Source organism: Sorex araneus, chromosome 5, assembly GCF_027595985.1.
Source record: "Sorex araneus isolate mSorAra2 chromosome 5, mSorAra2.pri, whole genome shotgun sequence".
In the NCBI taxonomy this organism is placed as follows: Eukaryota; Metazoa; Chordata; class Mammalia; order Eulipotyphla; family Soricidae; genus Sorex; species Sorex araneus.
This window is the reverse complement of record NC_073306.1, coordinates 188836095-188857347: the sequence shown is the minus strand read 5'-3', so window position 1 is coordinate 188857347 and position 21253 is coordinate 188836095. Positions and strand designations below refer to the sequence as shown.

At 37.0% G+C, this 21253-nt stretch overlaps 1 protein-coding gene across 1 annotated transcript in view; it reads right to left on the bottom strand.

The window, feature by feature from the left end:
- Window positions 1-8463: 8463 nt before the first annotated feature.
- ADGRL3 (adhesion G protein-coupled receptor L3) overlaps window positions 8464-21253 on the bottom strand; it is a 988077-nt gene continuing 975287 nt past the window's right edge. Inside the window, exon 27 of the mRNA XM_055139577.1 lies at window positions 8464-8612. Within this exon, the coding sequence (XP_054995552.1) occupies window positions 8533-8612 (80 nt within the window). The 3' untranslated portion in view covers window positions 8464-8532. The remainder of the gene's footprint in view (window positions 8613-21253) is intronic.

The window sequence follows — 21253 nt, the reverse complement described above, 5'->3', positions numbered from 1 at the left end:
GCCACAAGCTGCTACTTTGAGCCACAGAAGGATATTGGTTATATAAATAATGTTGAAAGAGTTGTCCCTTTCTACAAATAAAAAGATCAGTGATGTTAGAGGTTCCATGTTCCAGAGACATAGTCTAGCAAGGCCACAAGTGATGGATTGATATCAATGGACTTGGACCAATTACAACTCCAGCAACATGGATGGCCCAAAATGATCAAAATATGTTATTTCAAAGGGCATTGGTGTAAGCTTCGAATGTAAGAACGGGAGTCATGAAGATCAATGCTGCTGCCTTCTGACCGGCCTGTCTGAGGCTGTCGGTTTGAAGCATCCCACATCTGAGCAGAACAAAATCTCCTCTAAGTGACCTCTCTTATGCTAGAAAAGGGGCTAGATCATTTACTCTGGTTGTCTCTAGGTTATCACTCAAAGTAAAGTTGAGCGAATTACTGAGGAAACTTATTTTTCTGAAAGCCCATATTTTTAATTGACATCCTTCAAATGCTTGTTTTATGTGCCAAATTCGACAGTTAACAGATTTACATCAGCGCAAAATAACATTTCTTCTCAAGATCATTATTCTTTCTCTCTGGTTAGCACAAAACAGTCTAGTATACCCGACGAAAATGTTATGTATACCTAGAAAACAGGGAACAGTTTAAAAGACACAGGCAATAGTTTGTGCAATAATGCCTTATTTTGTGGGCCAGAAAGATGATACAACCAGTAAAGCAAGCAGCTGACCTGGATTCCATTCCCAGCATAACACGTGGTCCCCTCAGCATCACCAGGAATTATCCCTGAAGCTAAAGCCAGGAGAGCCCTAGGCAAAGCCAGATATAACCTATAAACCCGACAAGCAAACAAACAAAAATGTTACATTTAGTCTAACCCTAGATAGAACATTTCTATAAAATTATATCATATGACATAAACATTAATTATCTAATAGTTACTAGTAACTGCCTACTTGGGTGTAAATACTTAGTTTCTGGATTAGAGACTAAGGAAGCATAACTGGGTGTTTAGGGCTCTGCATCAAAGCTGCAACTGATGCAGTATCCGGGGCCATCATCACCTCAGAGCCAACTCACAGAGCTGTCTTTTGTCCTCAGATCTGGGACCAATCTCACTCAAAAAGCTGTTGGCAGGGCTCAAAGGAATTTCTTCCAGCCTCACTTATGAATGATCCCCCCAAATTCTGTTTCACTATATGGATTTGCCTCAAACTGAACAATGCAGTCTAGAGAGAAAGCACCCAAGGCAGAAGCCATAGACTTGGTATAAGCAGTCTAATAAATAATTGCCCTCTATTTCCTATGTACTGTTCATTAGAAATGAATGAATTTACGTCCACGTCATAGTCATAAGAACAGGATTATAGGAGAATAAAAATTGCCCTTACAGCATCAAAATTATTATTATTTTTTGCTACATGGTAAAATAGGACCAGAGCGATAGCACAACAGGTAGGGCATTTACCATGCACACAACCGACTCGTGTTTGATTCCTCTGTCTCTTTCGAAGAACCCAGTAAGCTACTGAGAGTATCCCGCCCACACAGAAGAGCCTGATAAGCTACCCGCGGCGCATTCAATATGCCAAAAACAGTAACAAGTCTCACAATGGAGATGTTACTAGTGCCCGATTGAGCAAATTGATGAACAGTGGGACAACAGTGCTACAGTGCTACATGGTATAATATCCTTTTCTTCTACACATAGATAGTTGAATATTTATATATATACATATATATATGTGTGTGTGTGTTATTTATTAGCTATTTCCTGGTATTGGCATCAATGGTCCAAAATTTCCCTGTTCAAGAGGCAAAATAGTTATTTTAGAAATTGACATTGTTTCGGAAAGAGTTTGCTCATGTCTTTACAGCATTTAGAAAAGATATTTAATTGAATTTAAAGCATCCATGTGAGAATATCCTACAATTACAGAAATAAAGTCATAAAATGCTCTTAGAAATTGTTGATCTATGTTTATTAAAATTCTTTATTATTTGCTTTGGGGAGTGGGTTGATACATAGTGAATGGAAAACTTACAAATATGAAGTGAAATATTAAGAATTTTACACAAGCAAAGATGTCAAGAGGCCAAATTGAAGAGAAAGAACAAGAAAAGAATAGAATGGATTAAATTCAGAGGGAAAGTGTGGAAGAGGGAAAGATCATGTAGGGCCTACTGACATAAGTTACCATATGGGGCCGATAACATAGGACCTAACTTATTTGGGATACCATTGAAGAGTCATGGGCACTGAAGTGACCTGATTTTATGCATCATCTTTAAAGAATTATTCCAGCTGCTCCGTTAAGAATAGACTAGAAGGTAATAAGGTGAGCAAAAGGAAACCACTTGGAGGTAATGCTATCATATAGTTGAGAATGATAGTGGTTTTGAACATGGCTAACAGTGGGGATAGTAGGTAATGTCAGAATTTGAAAATAGAAACAGTAAGACTTGAGTCAGATATGGGTTGTGAGAAAAACAGAGGAATAAAGAAAGTTCTGATACCATTATTTTAATAGTAAAGTCTTTTCTTCAAATAAAATACTTTTAACAAGTAGGAAAAGTGTCAAACTGATGAATGCATGGTAGTGAGCTCTGATCCTTTAAGCAAGTGACCCCTTTGATCTCAGTGTCATTCTGAGGACCTGTAGGATTTCTCCGAGAATAGAGTGACTTGCGGTAGGTACATTCTGAATCTCTATATATCTTTTGTTTTCTTTTAAAGTATCACTTAGTTTGGACTTGTTTCAAACTTTCATTCTGGGTGATTTCCAAAGTCGTAAGTCATATTCAGCCTCAGATAATCATTCATTTCAGGCTATCATCTGTCACTTTAGGGCCTCTCCTTGCTCCTTTCACCCAGGGATTCGGAAGTGCCAAAGTGACAACCACTTGATCGAGGTCATAACATACAGTCACATTGTTTACCATGCTGCCATTTGTGTGAGATGTAGCGTAACTTATGTTGTCAGCAGCATCTTTCCTTTCACCTATGTGTCCCAAGTTAAATGCAGTCTACATATATATGTGCCCTTCAACTGGTGTCTCAAATTGACTGAAACACCGTAGAATGCAGCTGCAATCTTATCTCATCTACTGCTGTGGGAATGTTGGTAGGGCGACTTCAAACCCTATTTGCCACTCACAGCTAGAGTTATCATCTAATTTATCATCCAAAACTGGGACATGCTGTCGGAGACAAACACTACTGAAAAGCAGATGTAAATCAGGGTTGTCCTGGGCAAATTTTACTCTGTAATTATCCTATGTCCAACTCTGATAACCATCTATCTTCTCTTGTTCTCATGCCATAATGGCACACTGAACTCTGCAAGGCTGCATTTTGCCAGGTTTTACACAGAATTTTGGAAAGAATGGCTCCTTTAAATTCTCAGTGGCCCAAACTTATCTGTCAGCTTTATTATTCCAGTCTTGAATGCTAACACTCAGGGGTTAAGGGGTTAGAGCACAGAGCCTCTTCCTTCATTAGAATCTACTTTTCACTTCCCATTATTATCTAAAATGCAGCACAGAATGCAAACTCTAGTGTGGGAACAACTGATGCTGTGTCTTAGAGGACCTCATAGACTGCAACAAATACTGCAGAGTGGTGGTTTATAAAAAAAAAAAACAGGAATTTATTGCTCACAGATCAAGAGGTTAAAATGTCCACCATCAAAGGTTTTGTGTCTGGTGGGAGCCTTCTTTCTGATTCACAGAGAGCTCTTCCTAAGAGTAATCTTGCATGAAAGGAGGCCAAGAGAGTTTGCTGGTGTTTCCCTTATAAAGACAGTAATCCCATGCGTAAGGATATGAGGGTTCAACTCTTGGGGCTTAATTATTCCCAGAGGCCATACCATCAGGTACCATTCCATCGCAGATTGGATTTTAAATAGAACATAGCACTTTGGGGGACATAATTCTTTAATCTGTAACACCAATGAGGTATTCTTGCAGATTTCTTAATCTCACCAAAGAACCATGATTTTAAAGTCAAGCTTATATAGTTTCTAGTTATTGGGTTGACAACCATGACCATTAATAGTGATCTTGAAGCTCAAATGAGCTCTTATGTTGGATCCAAGGGAAAAATAAGGTAGAGTACAGTAACACTTTAATAATTTCGACTTTAATTCACTCAACTTTGATCTACTAAGAGCGTTTTCTTGATAATATGGCCTAAGTTTCAGATCACATTGCTACAGTGGCAAAAATATGACAAATTAATTTTCTTATTGCATCCTTTCACTTAATTTTTGATGATGCATTTAAAATAACACAGTTGTCTTAATTCATGCTGTTGCATCCAATTCTGATCAGATAATATTATTTCAAGCTTTTAAATCTCTTTTATGTAATACTCACAGCAGCTTAAGATAAATCCAGTGTCTACTTTTTCTTTCTGCCAACTTCATGATTTAATGTCCTACATTTTAAATTATTTAGTTATTTTAGAGTATTTTAAATGTGTCTATATAATATAGTGAAATAGTTCAATTAGTTTAAGTGAAAAAAGAAAACTTTTATGGATGCTAATATTGCTATAGACACTATGATGATTTCAAAAATCTACTTGACTCCAAAAATTATTAGGGGTTTTATAACATAGTAGAGTAAAATATAACTGTCTACTTACACTGTGTTTTATTAAGATGCTTAAAGGTGAAAAAGGTAGAAAAATTTTGAATTGATGTCATCTTGGGATAGTTAAAAATTACATTGCCCATTTCTAAAATGATCACTAACCACCAGGGAGCAATTGGGAACATGCTATGTTTCAAAGTATAAGTAAATTCTAGCATGGAAGACCAGAATACTGAAAATACAGATTAGTAACATAATCGAAAATAATTTATTTTGTAAATTGTAAAAGTAGTCTAATACTTGATTAAACTGCTTTTTATAATCTTAAATTCTTATTTGTGAATTTATTTAATATTATTCAAAACATTTTCTTGATCCTGTATAAATCTGTACACCAAGTAGATAGGGAAAAAGAAACACACATGCAATTTAACAGCTAAATTTCCCTTTAAGGAATAAGCAACCTATCTATAGAAGAACACAAACTGAATAGAACAAATAAAAAATTTACTATTTCAAATTCATTTATATATTTTATCTTCATTTATTTGGTCATTGTCACTGTCACTGTCATCCTGTTGTTATCGATTTGCTCGATCAGGCCCAGTAACGTCTCCATTGTGAGACCTGTTTTACTGTTTTTGGCATATCGGATATGCTATGGGTAGGTTACCAGGCTCTGCCATGTGAGCAAGATAATCTTGGTAGCTTGCCAGGCTCTCCAAGAGGGGTGGGGGAATTGAACCCAGGTCGGCTGCGTGCAAGGCAAATGCCCTACCTGCTGTGCTATCACTCCAGCCAGATTTTTTGGTATTTTTTTATTTTTCATTTTATTATCATTTGGTTTGGGGGACATACCCAATAGCTTTTAGAACTTACTCCTTTCTCTGTGCTCATAGATTATTCTTATGGACTCAAAGGACCATATGGGAGCCAGGGATCAAACCCAGGTCAGCTACATGTGAGACTTACCTACTGCACTATAACTTCAGCCCCGAACCTTTATTTTATTTTGCTTTAGTTTATGTGTGTGTTGGGGAGGGGGCATAATTGGCATGATTCAGGGCTTACTCTGCACTCAGGGATCATTCCTGCCTGGGCTTAGAGACCAGATAAGATGCTGTGAATTGAACCAAGGTGACCATGTTCAAGACCAAAGCAAGCAACCTATCTTCTGTACTATCTCTCCTACCCCAATTGGCTCATTTTTGCAGTAGCTATTATTGATCGGGACCTATTCTATCTGGCTAATATAGTAAGCCACACCACCTATCTATAATCAGAATAAGGAATTATATAAATTATCTGAATTATCTAAGTATCTGATAAGGAGAATGAGAACAATAATGTGAATTCATTTTTAGCACTGCAAATAAATAATAATAAATCAATATAAATAAAAATGGGTGCAAATAGTAAGTGAAAGCTGACAGAGTGGAGGTACCATCTTAAATGTGGCATGTCAGTCCAATGCCCTGGAGGAGAGCCTATATTGGAGATTAATGTTCAAATATCTTATCAGAGAAGTGTTCTTGGGATACAGGGAAGATCTGATGTGTGGAGAATGGAGTTACAAGCATAACAAGAATGTGATCTTATATTCTATGGTTTCTTTATATGTTCTTCTGCTCTTGGACATTTGTGTTATTTCCAGATTTTGCCTATTGTGAATAGTGCTGCAATGAACATAGGCATGTAGATATCTTTTCTGCATTGTGCTTCTGCACCCTCTGGTTCCAGACCCAGAAATAGCATTCCTAAGTCATTCGGAAGCTCATGGAATACTACTTGGTCATAAGAAAAGACTAAGTCATGCAATTTCCTGCTACATGGATGTATCCGGAGAGTATCTTGTTGAGTAAAATTAGTCAAAAGTAGAGGAACAGACTCAGAATGTTTTCATCATATATGTGGAATACATACACAGAACACTTCTTAGGGAAATAACAAATTTCCAAAAATAATGGAAATGAAGAGCAGGAATGTAAGGTTTGCTCAGGACCAAATGGTGACCAGCTGATGAGATAGCAAAATCCCTGGAACCAAAGATCACCCTGCTCCACACTTCCCCGCCCCTCCCCCACCATGTGGAAGACAGGACTGATGGCCCATCTCGAGACAGGAAGCCACCAGCCTCCACTCCATGCTTCCTCATATCCAGTTCCTGAAGAGAACAGGCCAGACCAGGTGCTCTGGCCCCACCAGTCTCTGTTTCCTTTTCGTGCCCAAGAGATCTTAAGAGCGTTCTCTTCCCAGACAATCATAGAAGAGAAATGTGCCTGCCACAGGCAGACAGTGCCAGGAGGGAAACTAGGCGCATTGGTGGAGGGTGGTAGACACAGGTGAAGGGATTCATGTTGAAACGTTATATAGTTGAAATGCAGACACCAATATCTTTGTAACTTTGTTAGTCATGTTGATTCAATAAAAAATAAATAAGGTTTTTTAGGCAGCAGAGACTGAGAAGGGAACACCTAGTATAGAATGTTGGGGGGACACACTCGGGTTGAAAGCTGCGTAGCAAAAGTAGACTATAGACTGAACATAATGGCCACTCAATACCTCTATTGCAAACTACAACATCCAACAGGAGAGAGAACAAAAGGGAATGCCCTCCCACAGAGGCAGTATCTCTTACTGTGTTCATAAAAAAACAACTGATATTTAGATGTTGATTGAGTTTTTGGACTGAGGAAAGGAGAAAAACAATATTCACAAGTCAATAGAGCACAAAGAAAGAAGTTACAAATAAGCACAGAGGAAAGGGAGCACTGTGATGAGAACAACGCAATAAACCTAAACTACCTGAAGCGATGTTATCCTACAAGAAAGGAAGGAAGGCAGGAAGGTAGGAAGAAAGAAAGGTAGGAAGGAATGAAGGAAGGAAGGAGGGAGGGAGGGAAGGAAGGAGGGAGGGAGGGAGGAAGAGAGGGAGAGAGGGAGGGAAGGAGGAAAGAAAGAAAGAGAAAGAGAGAAAGAAAGAGAGAGAGAAAGAAAGGAAGGAAGGAAGGAAGAAAGAAAGAAAGAAAGAAAGAAAGAAAGAAAGAAAGAAAGAAAGAAAGAAAGAAAGAAAGAAAGAAAGAAAGAAAGAAAGAAAGAAAGAAAGAAAGAAAGAAAGAAAGAAAGAAAGAAAGAAAGAAAGAAAGAAAGAAAAAGGATGTGGTTTTAAAGCAGGGGGAGATAACTCAATAGGCTGAGTGCTTGATTTGATGCAGGAGTTTTTGCTTCAATCTCTGACACCATCAGATATAACCCGAAAAGCAAAACCATAAGAGGATGAATTAATGTGCTAATAGCCAGAGAATGGCTTCTGAACTCATTGGGATGTTGGGACTTTGTCCTGCATTTGTTCCCACCTTCCTACTGGCGAGTCACTGCCTTCTTTAGTAAACATTCAAGAGCTGCGTCACAGATCGTGCGCCAACAAATACAGCATCTGTTCTAGTGTTATTATTATTCACTGAGGATGGGGGGAGGCAGATTACTAGTGCTAGGAGGTTCTTTCCAGAACAACTTAGTACTGGGGATAGAACCAGGGCTTCCCACATGCAAAGCATGTGCCCTGTGAAACATCTCCTTGGCCTGCATCATTGATATGTCTGAAAATCTATTGTCATTTATCCTGCCAGTTCAGACATCTTGTTCAGGCTGCTTCTGCCCTACAGTGCCCAACTGCAGTCAGGAGACAGATGTGCGGCTTCTCCACTCCTCCCTCCTTTCCACTACTCCCACATGACAAGAAATTGAACAAAGGTTAGCAGGGAAATTCTTCAGTTGGTGGGTTCTTGATCTTGATGCATAAAAAAAAAAAAAACAGGACGACAACACACTTGCCAAAAGCCAGTTTTAATTCTCTTAGTCAAGGGAATACAAGTGCAGGAGGAGTAGACAGCCAGCAGTGAAATTCGGGAGCAAGCCTTTCTAAGTGGCGTTACTGCACAGGTCTGTACTTCTCAGATCTAGGCCTGGCCACGTGGTGACTGGCATAAAACTTCTGCAGGCCTTCACGTCCTGTAGGGTAAGAGAATAAGACAAGAATTGTTAAAATTCAAGACTCCAGGTTCAGTTTCCAGCCCTAAATGGGAGGAGAAGCGATTAAGATTATAAAATGGATCCTTTTGTCTCTCAAATGCAGCTAAAGCAGTTTGGCTTGGCTGCAAAAGCAGCAAGAACAACAACAGTTTGGTGCGGCAAAGAGCCCTTGGCGCTTTCGCCTGGTACCTGGCTGGGAACAACAAAAGATGTGAACAGTTGAGTATAATAGACCAGCAGCGGTAACAGCAACAAAAAGACTTTCTGGATTCTAGCATTTCTTTCCTGTTTACCTTATGAAGACGAGGCACCAACCCAAGAACCCGCATCAAAGCCTGAACCACACCCCTGGAATTCAATTGCCATGGGAAGGTGAGGGGGGGGACACAGGGGGCGGGGACTTCCCTTTCTGCCTGCCTGCCGGGTTGTGGGGACATCCCTCCTCTCAGAGACAGACCTTGACAATATTTGTGGTTCCAGATATCAGGTATCAGGGTCAACTCCCAGCTTGATCCAAGACTCTTCTAAAGATCTAGCACTGCCCTTTCCCTGGTGAATAGGTACCCAAATACCACGGTGACAGATTCTTTGGGAAAGCAGTAGTGAATATCACTGCTGTTCAGACCGTCACAAGTGAATGGGTCGGAACGAAGCAAGGGATCTGATTTCCCAAAGGTATAGGTGGCCTCCACTTCTGTTTAGTCATTCTCCTGTATGTGTGTGTGTGTCTGTGTGTGTGTGTGTGTGTGTGTGTGTGTGTGTGTGTGTGTGTGTGTGTAGGGGGACAAAGAGGGCCTTACTCACTCCTGACTGGGCTCAGGGATCATTCCTGGAGTGGCCCCGGGACCTTATGGGGTGCCAGGATTGAACCAGGTTGGCTGCAAGCAAGACAAGTTCCTTACCTGCTGTACTATCTCTCTGACCTGAATTCTTGATTCTTGATTATTTATATGTGTGTAATCCTAATCTATTAGTTACATTTTTATCCTGCCCCCAAAGCAGAGTATGTCCCTTTATAGTTGATTAAAAGCCACATGCAGAATTTTTTTTCAGTATATTTATGTATTTTAACAATGCTGCATCATGCTGTTAAGCTATATTCTGCATCTTACAATTCTGTTTCAATGTGCCAAAATTCATGCTACTATTCTGGCACTAAAAAAAGAGAAAAAAAATTAACTTAAATTTAAAACCAGTCTTCCCAAAACATGACTTTTCTTGCTTCCGAAAGGGCTCCTCATAAAAGCTTGCGAAGAACTCTCACACTTCAAATAGTTCCTTCAGACATTTCGATAAGTGTAAATGAATTTTTTAATCTTCTGGCAGATTCATAATGCCCCGCAGATGTGTCCCTGGCTAAGAAAATCACAGAGCCGGCTCTAAGAGGAATGCTGTCCACTAACAGCTGCTATATTGCTTCCAGGGCCTAAAGTGCTGTTCCCAGCTGCCATTTCATTCTTCCTGGAGTGCTTTTATGTTGCAAACTTCACGTTAGGAGAGCTTCTCTTATTACAGCAGTTCACCAGCATCTTCCTCTGACAAACTCCACTGCTTCTGACTTGAGACGAATAAGAAAACAGTCACTGAGTCACTTTAGAGGTAACTCATCTGAACATTTCCCTGGGAGGCAGACAAGTCCCAGACACAGACAAACAGAGAGCACAAAAAAAAAAAAAAAAAAAAAAAAAAGGAAGAGGGAGGGAAGGAAAGGGGACAAAGGAATAAGGAGATTTACACAAGACCAACTTATTTAAGTGGCATCGGTAGAACATATTTTTTCACCCAGAAGCATCTGGGTGACTAAGGAAATATTTCTGAGTCATGTTCTTCAATAATACTTGCTCTGAGGGGTGGATGGAAAATGGAAGAACTCAATTTGAACACTGCTTGGTGGTACAGCACAAAATTTCTAATCCATAAATCCTGTCTTCCCGCAAACTAATTTTACAGTATCAGCTCTTTAAGGTTTCTTTAAAGCAATTAAGAAAACTGCAGTTTATCCATATGAATTAAAATCTTTTAAATTGCATGCAGCAAAAGCATCCTGAGTGTGACATTTGCATTTCATGTTATTGCAACTGTTAAATCTTTGTTTTTTTTTTAACCAGACATAGTTAAAAAGTACATTTTACATGTCAATCGGGTTTTACAAGTTTCAGGCATTTTACTTTTCCGTGTTTCACCTTTCAATTCCTTTTTCTCATTACAGCATGTATTCATTTTAAAGACCTTCTAGTTTAACAGGTATTTACTGCAGAGAGTTTTTCTGCAATGGATTTTCTATAAAGAAGGTAATTCATCATACTGAGTACTGTCTCTCAAGATAAAAAGAGAATTGTTAAATAATAAACATTCTCAATGCTCCCTTAGTATTTGCAATCTTTAAAATAAGAGGGATGTGGTTTAAGCAATTTAAACAATGTGTGATGTAGTACCTAACATATGTATGCATTTAGTTCAAACTATTTTTTGAAATTGGCTGTCTTTCTTGGCACACTGGACAAAGTATTTGTAAAGTTTGAAACATGCTTTAAGATAATCAGAAGTATTTTAGCACAAATAGGCCCCTTTTGTATACTGTTCTATTTTAGGAAATCCTTCATGAAAATACAGCTTTGCACATGTATATTAAACCTTTCTATTTATTTCAAAACGTTTGTATAAAAATGGATTTTATACCCAAGTATTCAAGATCCATTCATTTTCAAGAAAATAATATTAATGATCGAATTTAATGTGTAAATTGGGAGATTAACATGTTTACATGAGTCTTTCACTTGCTCAATGGGAGATTTCTTCTGTCAAGACAAAAACTGATATTTTAACAATTATACATTTAATGGGAATCTGAATAAGACAATTTTGCAGAAGTGTTTTAATTGACTTCTGAGTCAATCCACACAGTTCTTGTTGTGCAGAAACTACTAGTATGTAGAGGACTGAGGCATCAGAGATGAACCTCTCAGGCAGTCTCTCTGGAACTTTATTCATTCAAATAACACATGAGACACTTTCATTGGCCATATATTTGAGTTTATATTATATAGATAGAGTCGTTAACAAATGCAGTCTTTCTATGGAGTTCTGTTAGGATATTTTTTAATGTAGTCAATTGTTTTGATATTAATAAGAGCTATTGCAAATATTAGGCAGTGGAAAAGGATAGAGATGGACTTAGGTGTACGGAGTGAGAAGTGATTTGTGTGTCTATGTGCAGTGCTGGGTATTAAACCCAGGGCTTCCATGTACAAGAAAAATGAGTTTTAAATCTCAGGATCAAGGAAAACAGCTATGAATAAGTGACATAAGAACAGAAAAGTAAATACAAGGTGTGAGCCATGCAAATATCTGGAAGAGTGAAGTTTCAGGAAAGAGGGACAATGAGGGAAGAGGAGACTTAATACAATACCAAGTCAGTTAATGTCTTTTGAGCCATGTTTCTAATTTCAGTTTATTCGAGGTATAAAGAGAAAACAGTGACAGTTCTAACAGAAGAAGTATCATGGTAAGATTTAACATTTTATAAATCACATTATGAGCATTTCAAGGAAATGTGAGCATGTTGACAAGAATAATATCCAGAATTTTTTTTTCTTATTTCCAATTGCCCTATATAACGGCTATTTAAAAAATGCATGTTTTATTACTTATTTCAAAGTAGTTATAAAAGTAATACAAAGACAGAAACTTAAAATGTGCTCCTGATCCTCTAATTTTTTTTTTTTGAGGAAGATTTAAACTATTCTTCCTAACTAGGCAGGTATAACTTCTAGGCAGGTATCTTTTGTTTACCAAAGATTTTACTCTTTAGGAGTGAAATTCAAGTAACAGGGCATAATCTTAGCCCACAGCCCAAAGCATAAACTTAACCTTTAGGATAACAAGGCAGTTCCTTAAATCTCATCAAAGAACCTTAATTTGTATTATTTATCCCTAGTACTTTTATATACAGTTCCCCCAGGATTTGACATGCTCAACTGATATTAAAAGGGATACAATAACAACATATTATAAAGATTTCTAAAGTACTGAGCATGGACCCTGGCATATGATTTAAGTCGCAAAGAACATGCCGAGTATATTAGGCACCAGAGTAGAACCTGTGGAATCACATGACCTGCTACACCAGTACATCAGAGTGCTCCCAGAGCACTGCTAGACTGAGCACCAAACTGATTCCTACGACAGGGATGAGCACCACAGTGTGTGGGCCCTATTTAAAAACGAATAAATAAAGGAACTGAGCAAACACGAGACATGAGAAACAAATGCTAGACTACAAGAATGTGTTGAAGTACAGATTGTCAAAGCCCTTATCTTAAGCTAAAGGATTTTTATTCCAAAATTTGCTCTTTAACTAAGTGTTTACAAAGTTGGTCCCAAATCCTGGTGAAAGCAACAACATATACTTAGCAATGTTGTTTTCGACACACAGTCACAACACAGGCTTTCTGGGACTGTTTTCTATGTGTTTATATGTGAGTTCCTTTTTCATACTTCACTCATTTTCATATTGCAGTTTCTTTGTTTGGAGAACAAAGTCCTAATTCATAGCTCCACAGAATTTCAACATGGCTGTTTGGGAAGACATTTCTTCCATAAAAATGCACATACTCAGATTACTGCAGAACCCTACTACTACTACCCAGTCTAGTCATCAGAGCTACCAGGTGCAGTATCAGTCAAAAACCTTGATAGATGGGGCTGGAGCCATAGCATAGTGGATCGGGTGTGTTTGCCTTGCACGCAGCCGACCCAGGTTAGATTCCCAGCATGCCATATGGTCCCCTGAGCACCGCCAGGGGTAATTCCTGAGTGCAGAGCCAGGAATGACCCCTGTGCATTATCAGCTGTGACCCAAAAAGAAAAAAAAAAACCTTGATAGAAACAGCCTCAAAGCCCTCAAGCATTTCCTGTGTCACAGAGACTATCCTTTATTCTCTTTTCTTGGTTATTTTGGTTACCAATCTTTCACCTCATCTAAATATTCAACATACACATTATATCAGCCTTTTTCAATCTTCTCATATGATGCAGAGTTAGAAAAATGATAAGTGATTACCTGATTCTCAGAATCAAAAATTTAGCGAATTCTTCAGTATGAAAAAATAACGAAAGATCAAAATATTGAAGACATTCAATGAAATAAAATTAAGGAAAACTTTTAAATTCAGAATAATTAAGATTTTAAGTATAATTAAGAGTCTTGGCAAAGAAGATTCCAGGAAAAATTTTTTGCATGTACAAAGTACCAGGAGATGAGGGAACAGAATCTTTCTCAGAAAATTCATGTTTGGGGAATGGAGCAATAGCACAGCGGGGAGGGCGTTTGCTTGCACACATGCACACAGCCAACCCGGATTCAATTCCCAGCATCCCATATGGTCCCCTGAGCACTGCCAGTGGTAATTCCTGAGTGCAGAGCCAGGAGTAACCCCTGTGCATCGCCCGGTGTGACTCAATCAGAAAAAAAAAAAAGAAAATTCGAGTTTAGTCTGGTAAAACATAAAGTTTTAAAGGTTAGCTAGAAAATTGTGAAGCAATAGGTGTAGGTCAAGACATAGGGGTAGACAAAAGCAAAATTTGTTCATGCAGATAATTTCACTCCATCGTGTGGTCAATGGAACTCCAAAGAATTGATGTAAAAGATAATTCTGGATGTCAAAGTAGTAATGAATTTAAAGGAGTTAAAACTGATAGAATGGCAGAAATATTAATTAAAAAGTTTCCATAGTGATCTAGCCAAGAGATAAATTAGCATATTACTACTGAGACTGAAGAGGAGTTGATAGATCAGACAGATATTAAGCAGAGAGAAGAAATTTTATTCTCCCAGGTAATCCATTGGATAATCCATCATATATCTGAAGAGTGAAGGGTTGAGAATGATTCCCAGATTCCTGACTTAAGCTGGTGCTGCCATTCCTGATAGGTATCACAAGCAGACTTAAGTACCACACAAAGCCTCTTACATAGTGTTTCTCCAGCTATTATGTACAGTTTTTAGTGCTTCTCATTGCTCAAAATATCTAGCCTCCATAACTCTCTGTTCTGGATTGAACTGTGTCCTCCTAAATTAATGCATGAAGCTATAACCCCTAATGTGACTACATTTAGAGAGACAGTTGCAGTTAAATGAGATCATAAGTTGAAGAACTAATTTAATATAACTGCAGTTCCTACAAGGAAATTAGGATGTGCAAAAAGTTACCAGAGAAAAGGCTATATGAGGACAGAGTGATAAGATGGGCATTTGCCAGCCAAGAAGAAATGTCTCAGAGAAAACAAATCTTGCTGGCGTCTTAATCTTGCACTTTCACGCTCCAAGACCGGGAGAAGATGAATTTTCCGTGGTTTAAATCAGTTTGTAGGATTTGGTTATAGCATTCCCAAAAAATGAATACATCCTCCAAACCAGAATTCATCTGAAGAGCAGTCTCACCATAAACATACCAGATATACAGAGATCATGCTAAAGTCCAAGTTTAGACTGCACTTAAAAACACAACTGGAGAGAATGGAGATTAAACATGAGGCAGGAACTCGCCTCGCACACAGCTGGCCTTGGTTGAATTCCCCCGTATCCCATATGGTCCCCAGAGAAATTATTGGTGTAAAGACAGGAGCGATTTCTGAGCAGCACTGGGTGTGGCCCAAAAACCATCAAAGAAATTTAGAATCGCAACTATTGGGTTAGGGAGGTAGTTCAAGTCACAGAGTACAGGTGCTGTGTACTCAAAGTCTTGAGCTCATTGCTCAAACTCACCTCTTGCATGGCAGGTGACTCCTGGAACACAACTGGGGTTATTTTTCTTAGTTAATATCATTCAAAAATTTATTTAGGTTGAATGGAAGTAGTCCTAAAATGCAATCATAGGCAATTTCACAGAATTTTTATTAATTAATTAATTAATTTGCTTTTGGGGTCACACCCAGTGATGCTCAGGGGTTACTCCTGGCTTTAGACTCAGGAATTACTCCTGGCAGTATTTGGGGTACCATATGGGATGCAGAGGATCGAACCCAGGTCTGCCGCATGCAAGGCAAATACTCTACCTGCTGTACTATCGCTCCAGCCCCAATTTAACAGAATTAAAAAAAAACACATTTTAATTAATGACTGTAGGCAGTGGTTATGACATAGAACATCCCTCATCTTTGTCAGCCATCTTAAACACTTCAACAAACCTATACTCTAAGAATAAAACAATGCACTGCCTAAATAAACACAGCCCTGTAGTATACCTACTAAACCATCTTCCAACCCAATTTCTGGGACTAAGAATTTTAATATTAATTGAATTGATTTCCTTCAAACTTAAAACCTTTTCATGGTTTTCTTATAACTGTCAAAGCAGCAATACTTGGTTTCAGAACTGTTCAATTTTGTTTTTCTAAAATTGAACAAATGGCTCAAATTATTGTAAGGATGGTTACCTTACTTAAAGGTAAAAATGGGTTAAATTAATTTATACCAGTAATTTCGATCTTAACAAATTCACAGAAATTTATGTAGGATTAAAATATGTATTAGAATTTTTTCTTCAACTAATTATATATGCTAGCATTTTCATTATTTATATCATTTACTAATATTGAATTGATGTAATTATTATGCACTCTCAAATTAGAAGCACTGATTTTTTAGATGTCCTTTATTCAATAATATGTGCAAAAAATAATCAATAAAATTTGTACAATTTGAAGACACTGCTTCTAAGATACATTGTTATAGTATAACCTTAAATATTTTAGGGTTACTTTGACAATAATATGAAGAAAAAGAAAACAAATGAAATAAATTTTCTTCCAGGAGTTGGAAGTATAACTCAAATGGTTAAGCACACGCTTTGCATATACAAGACCTGAGTTTGATCGCAATCACCAAATGGTTCCCCACACACTGCCAGGAGTGACCTCAATGCAATGAGCAAGAAGCTGCCCTAAAGCACTGATCAGTAGGATGCGAAAAAAATACAAATATTGTATATGTGTGTATACATTTATATATTTAAAATAAAATTGTTTAAATTTTATGTATAAATACCTATGTGTTACTATTTTTAAACTATACCATATATTTTAAATTTAATTATTTTAATTTTCATAATCCTTGTTGTATTTTAGTAACTTGAAGAATTATCTCATGTATTTATTCTGTTTTAATTTCTATGTAATATTATTTGAAACATCTTTTGTAAATATCCATTTCTAATTTAAATTGAAGGCACCAACACACATACACACACACACACACACACACACACATATATCTCCTCAACTCCCCACAACCACTTTTTTTAACAGTGCCTGTTGAGCCCAAAAAGATAACAGAAAATTTTAGTAATATTTCTGTAAAAAATGAAACATAGTCTCCAACTGTCTTCATAATTGATGTAAATCTTATCAGATTACTAATACTAAGAAAGGAACTAATCTTAAATTATATTTAAAAAAATCCACAAGGACCTTTTATTCTTTTTTAATTATTAACATCAAAGGATGAATTCAGTGGCATTGATCCAGGCTTGAAAGGAAGCAGACTACCTTTAGAAAAGATAGCTCCACTGGGATCAATTTATAAAACTACTATAAAAGAAAATGTAAAATTCCAAAAGTCTAAGGAAAACCGGTTGAAAAATGCTAGCATAAAGAAATGCAATCTTTCCCAAATTAGTTGTCCAAAAAAATCATAGAAAATAAATTCATACTTCAAACTGCTCCTTAATGAAAGTAATAATTTTTTTGTTTTCTTCTATATTGAATGACAAAAGAGGTATCTCCATGCCTACTCCAGAGTTATTTGTGTGTGTGTGTGTGTGTGTGTGTGTGTTTGAGCACGCATGAGCACATTTCTACACACATTCATAGTGGCAACAGAGTGGAAATGAGTCACAAGACAAAAATCAAAGGCACAGCCATATTTTACTGTTAATATGGCACATGCGTGCTAACATCTTCAACACAAAAAAATTATAGACCTAAAATATGTAAACAGCATGTAAATCAAACCAGGAGCTTCAAAATGTTTGGACTGACAAAATTTAGATCTTAAGTAAGAGAACTGACTTTCATATTTGTCTCTTATATACCCAGACAATTGATGTATTTTGTTCTACATAATCAATTGAAAATAGATAATGCATAAAATATAGCAAGAGACAGAGCTTGCATGAAACGGAATATTAGAAGGATAACAATGAGGAAAACACAGGAAACTTACAAAGCCAGTTTTTCATGGGGAAGAAAAAGGATTTCATGGGGAAGAAAAAAGATCTCAGGAAACGGTCAAATCATGGTTAAAAAACGTTTAAAAGATTGCACGACTATAGTGATGTCATAGTATTCAGTTACTATTGTGAACAAGTAGGTTTTTGTAAACTTACAACACAATCCATAGTGTCATGTTAATTAATATATTAACATATTTATATGTTCATGCTGACTGTAATGGTCAACCTACAAATTATGTGGAGGGTTTAATTTTTGTTGTGCTTTTCTTTTTTTCTTTTTTACTTTTTGGGTCACACCCAGCAATGTTTAGGGTTACTCCTGTCTCTACAATCAGGAATTACTCCTGGGAGTGCTTAGGGGACCATACAGGTGCCCGGGATTGAACCCAGATTGACCGAATGCAAGCAAATGCCCTACCTACTGTACTATCGCTCTGGCCCAGATTATGTTGGTTTTTAAATACCAAACACTTCCTCTCCCAATGATCTAAAAATATGTTATCTAGTAGGTAAATTTATAGGCTATTTTTATTTAATCTAAATAATTTTAAAAGGCTTGATATTGATGTGAAATGAATATACCGTTTTAGCCGTATGCTGTTAGAGCAATCAAATACAGAGTTCCTGTAATAAGCACTCACATTGATATACATAGATATTACATATTGTTCAATATTTTCCAATGTTGAAAGGCACTGTGTTTCTTGTTTCCCAAGGAAATGGCACACATGTAAAAGGCAATAGATAATACTTTCAGTATGAAATGAATGGCAGTACTTAGGGGTAATAGCCAATTACCATAATTTGAGTATTAGGGTAAGTCAGCAAAACAGTAACATGTCAATAACAGTCTAATTTTATTGTTGTATATGTATTCACATTAATGATTTGTTAAGTCTAATTATGAAGTTGAATATTTTTCATTAATTCAGTTGCAGGGTGTTTTAAATTTAAGTTATTTTTTTAGTGCCTTGGGGCCACACCAGTTGGTGTTCAGGACTTACTCATAGGTTACACTTAGGGATCACTCATGATACTACTGGTGTGGTAGATGTATGGCAAATTCCTTACCCATTATACAATCTCTCCAGTCCCTCCTAAAAGAAAAAATAATTCCTAATTTTTTTTAAATTAGGGTATATTAATAGGCTGTAATCTCTGAACTACAAAAGCCCTCTATTTTTAGCTCCTGCCACACAGATGTACAATTGGTATAAATCCTTCTCGATGAAATGGAGCATCAGCACAGATGGAAGAGTTTAAGAGTTTGTCTTGCACAGAGAGTAGGTGTTAGAATCACAATGCTACAACATTTCCGCTAAGCAACATGAATGACACCTTTGCTTCTTGCAAACAAACCAGGTGATAATTTGGGAATTTTGCACCTATCTTGGCACCTGCAACAACATTTGCCACAAAGTTTAAATAACAATATGCTCCCAGTTTGTTATTCTCTGAGTTGTAAAGAGTATTTGTGTTTATGGTATCTACTACATTAGTAGAAAAATAATCAATGCAAGATCAAGAACATGTGCATGCACCCCCTTTTCTGCCCCCCCCCCCACACACATGCACTCACAATCCATGTAAAGGATCATTTTTGGTTTTTCTAAGTTGATGCTTTTTTTTTCACTAATTAGGAATGTTTCTCAAATATTCACATAACAGGTTTACAGCTTCCATCAAATATTTAAAAACTATTCAGAACATTTTCTTACACAAGAACATCTTAAACTTGTACATTTACTTCCTAAGTAATTGTCCTTTGGGTTTTACTTCAGAAATTTGAATGACTTTTGCAAAACAACTTTTTTGACAACCTAGGAGAATCACTGGATTTTAGATGAGTGGCAGCATGAGTTCTACTATTTCAGCTCTAGAATTGTCAACGATATATATTTTATTTCTTAATTTATAAAAGAATAACTTATACATTATGTTGTTTTACTTGATAAAGCCATCCATAGCATCAATACATAAAATGAAAAGTTATACTATATATAACAAAGTAAAATTTTGAATTTACTGTTTTTTTTCTTTCAATACATTATTTCTTAGTGAAATTTAAAATATAAATTATTGTCACCTCCCAAATAATCTTCCAGTACTCTCCAAAACCCACTACTGTCTTGTCTTGGTCTAAAAGTTTTACCTTGCTTTCACCAAAATAGGTTCTCTTCAATCTCTGATCACTGTCACTGTATCACTGTCATCCCGTTGCTCATCTTTTTGCTCGAGCAGGCATCAGTAACATCTCCATTGTGAGACTTGTTGTTACTGTTTTTGGCATATTGAATATGCCATGGGGAGCTTGCCAGGCTCTGCCATGTGGGCTCAATCTTTGATATTAACCAGTATTCCACTTCATTTTAAAAATATCTTAAAAATATCGGCTCTGCTCTCTGTTGAGATGGGATCCTGGCGCCCGCACGTGTGCGGCCTCTCTGCAGCTGCAGGAGCATGATTCCAGAGGCCAGCTAAACTACTTTTGGTACTGGCAGCTCCTTGCAGAATGTCTCCAGACTGAGAACTAAGCCACGGCCCCATGCCTGCCCAGGAGGGGAAAGGTTTTTCTCTCTCGCCTTTTCCTTGCAGGGCGGGGAGGGGTGTGGCGACCGCCATATTATGAGGACCACTAATGAGAGATCCACGCTTGCAATGATCCAATTTCTGGAAGAAATTTCCCTGAACTTAGTTGCTAAAATACAGAAATCCAAAACCTCATATCTCTTCACGGCAGGTCTGACTCTAGTGGGGAACTCCTAACAGTAATAGTGAGTTTTTTTTTTTGAAATATTGAATGTAACCAAAGTAAAAGAGAAAGTAAAGTGAAATTTATCAGTTACACAGGCGGGGGGTGGGGGAGTGGGGGGGAAATGGGAGGTATACTGGGATTTTTTTTGGTGGTGGAATATGTGTACTGATGAAGGGATGTTTGTTTCAGCATTGTATAACTGAGACTGTAATTTTCCACATGGTGATTCAATTAAAAAATAAAATAAAAATAAAAAAATAAAAATATCATAGCTACCTTTCTCTAGGAACTTAGAGAGTCCTTTTTAATATTACACATATGCAATTAAGATGCTACTTCAATTAGTAAAGTAAAAGCAAATCAAGACTTAGTATGTAAATATTATAAGTATATTAAAACATAAAATAGTCTATAAAATGAAATCTTAAATAAGTTCAAAGCATCTTAAAAATGATTTAATAAGGAAAATTGCTAGCATTTCACCATATATTTTAACTGTTAGAAATTATAAAAACACAAATAACTTGGCCTTAAAGCACTACAGTAGATAAATTATGCCTATGTGTCATTATTATTAGCTAAATTTAAATCCATTGCTGCTACAGGTTCATTGCTTTGATTTTCATCTATGT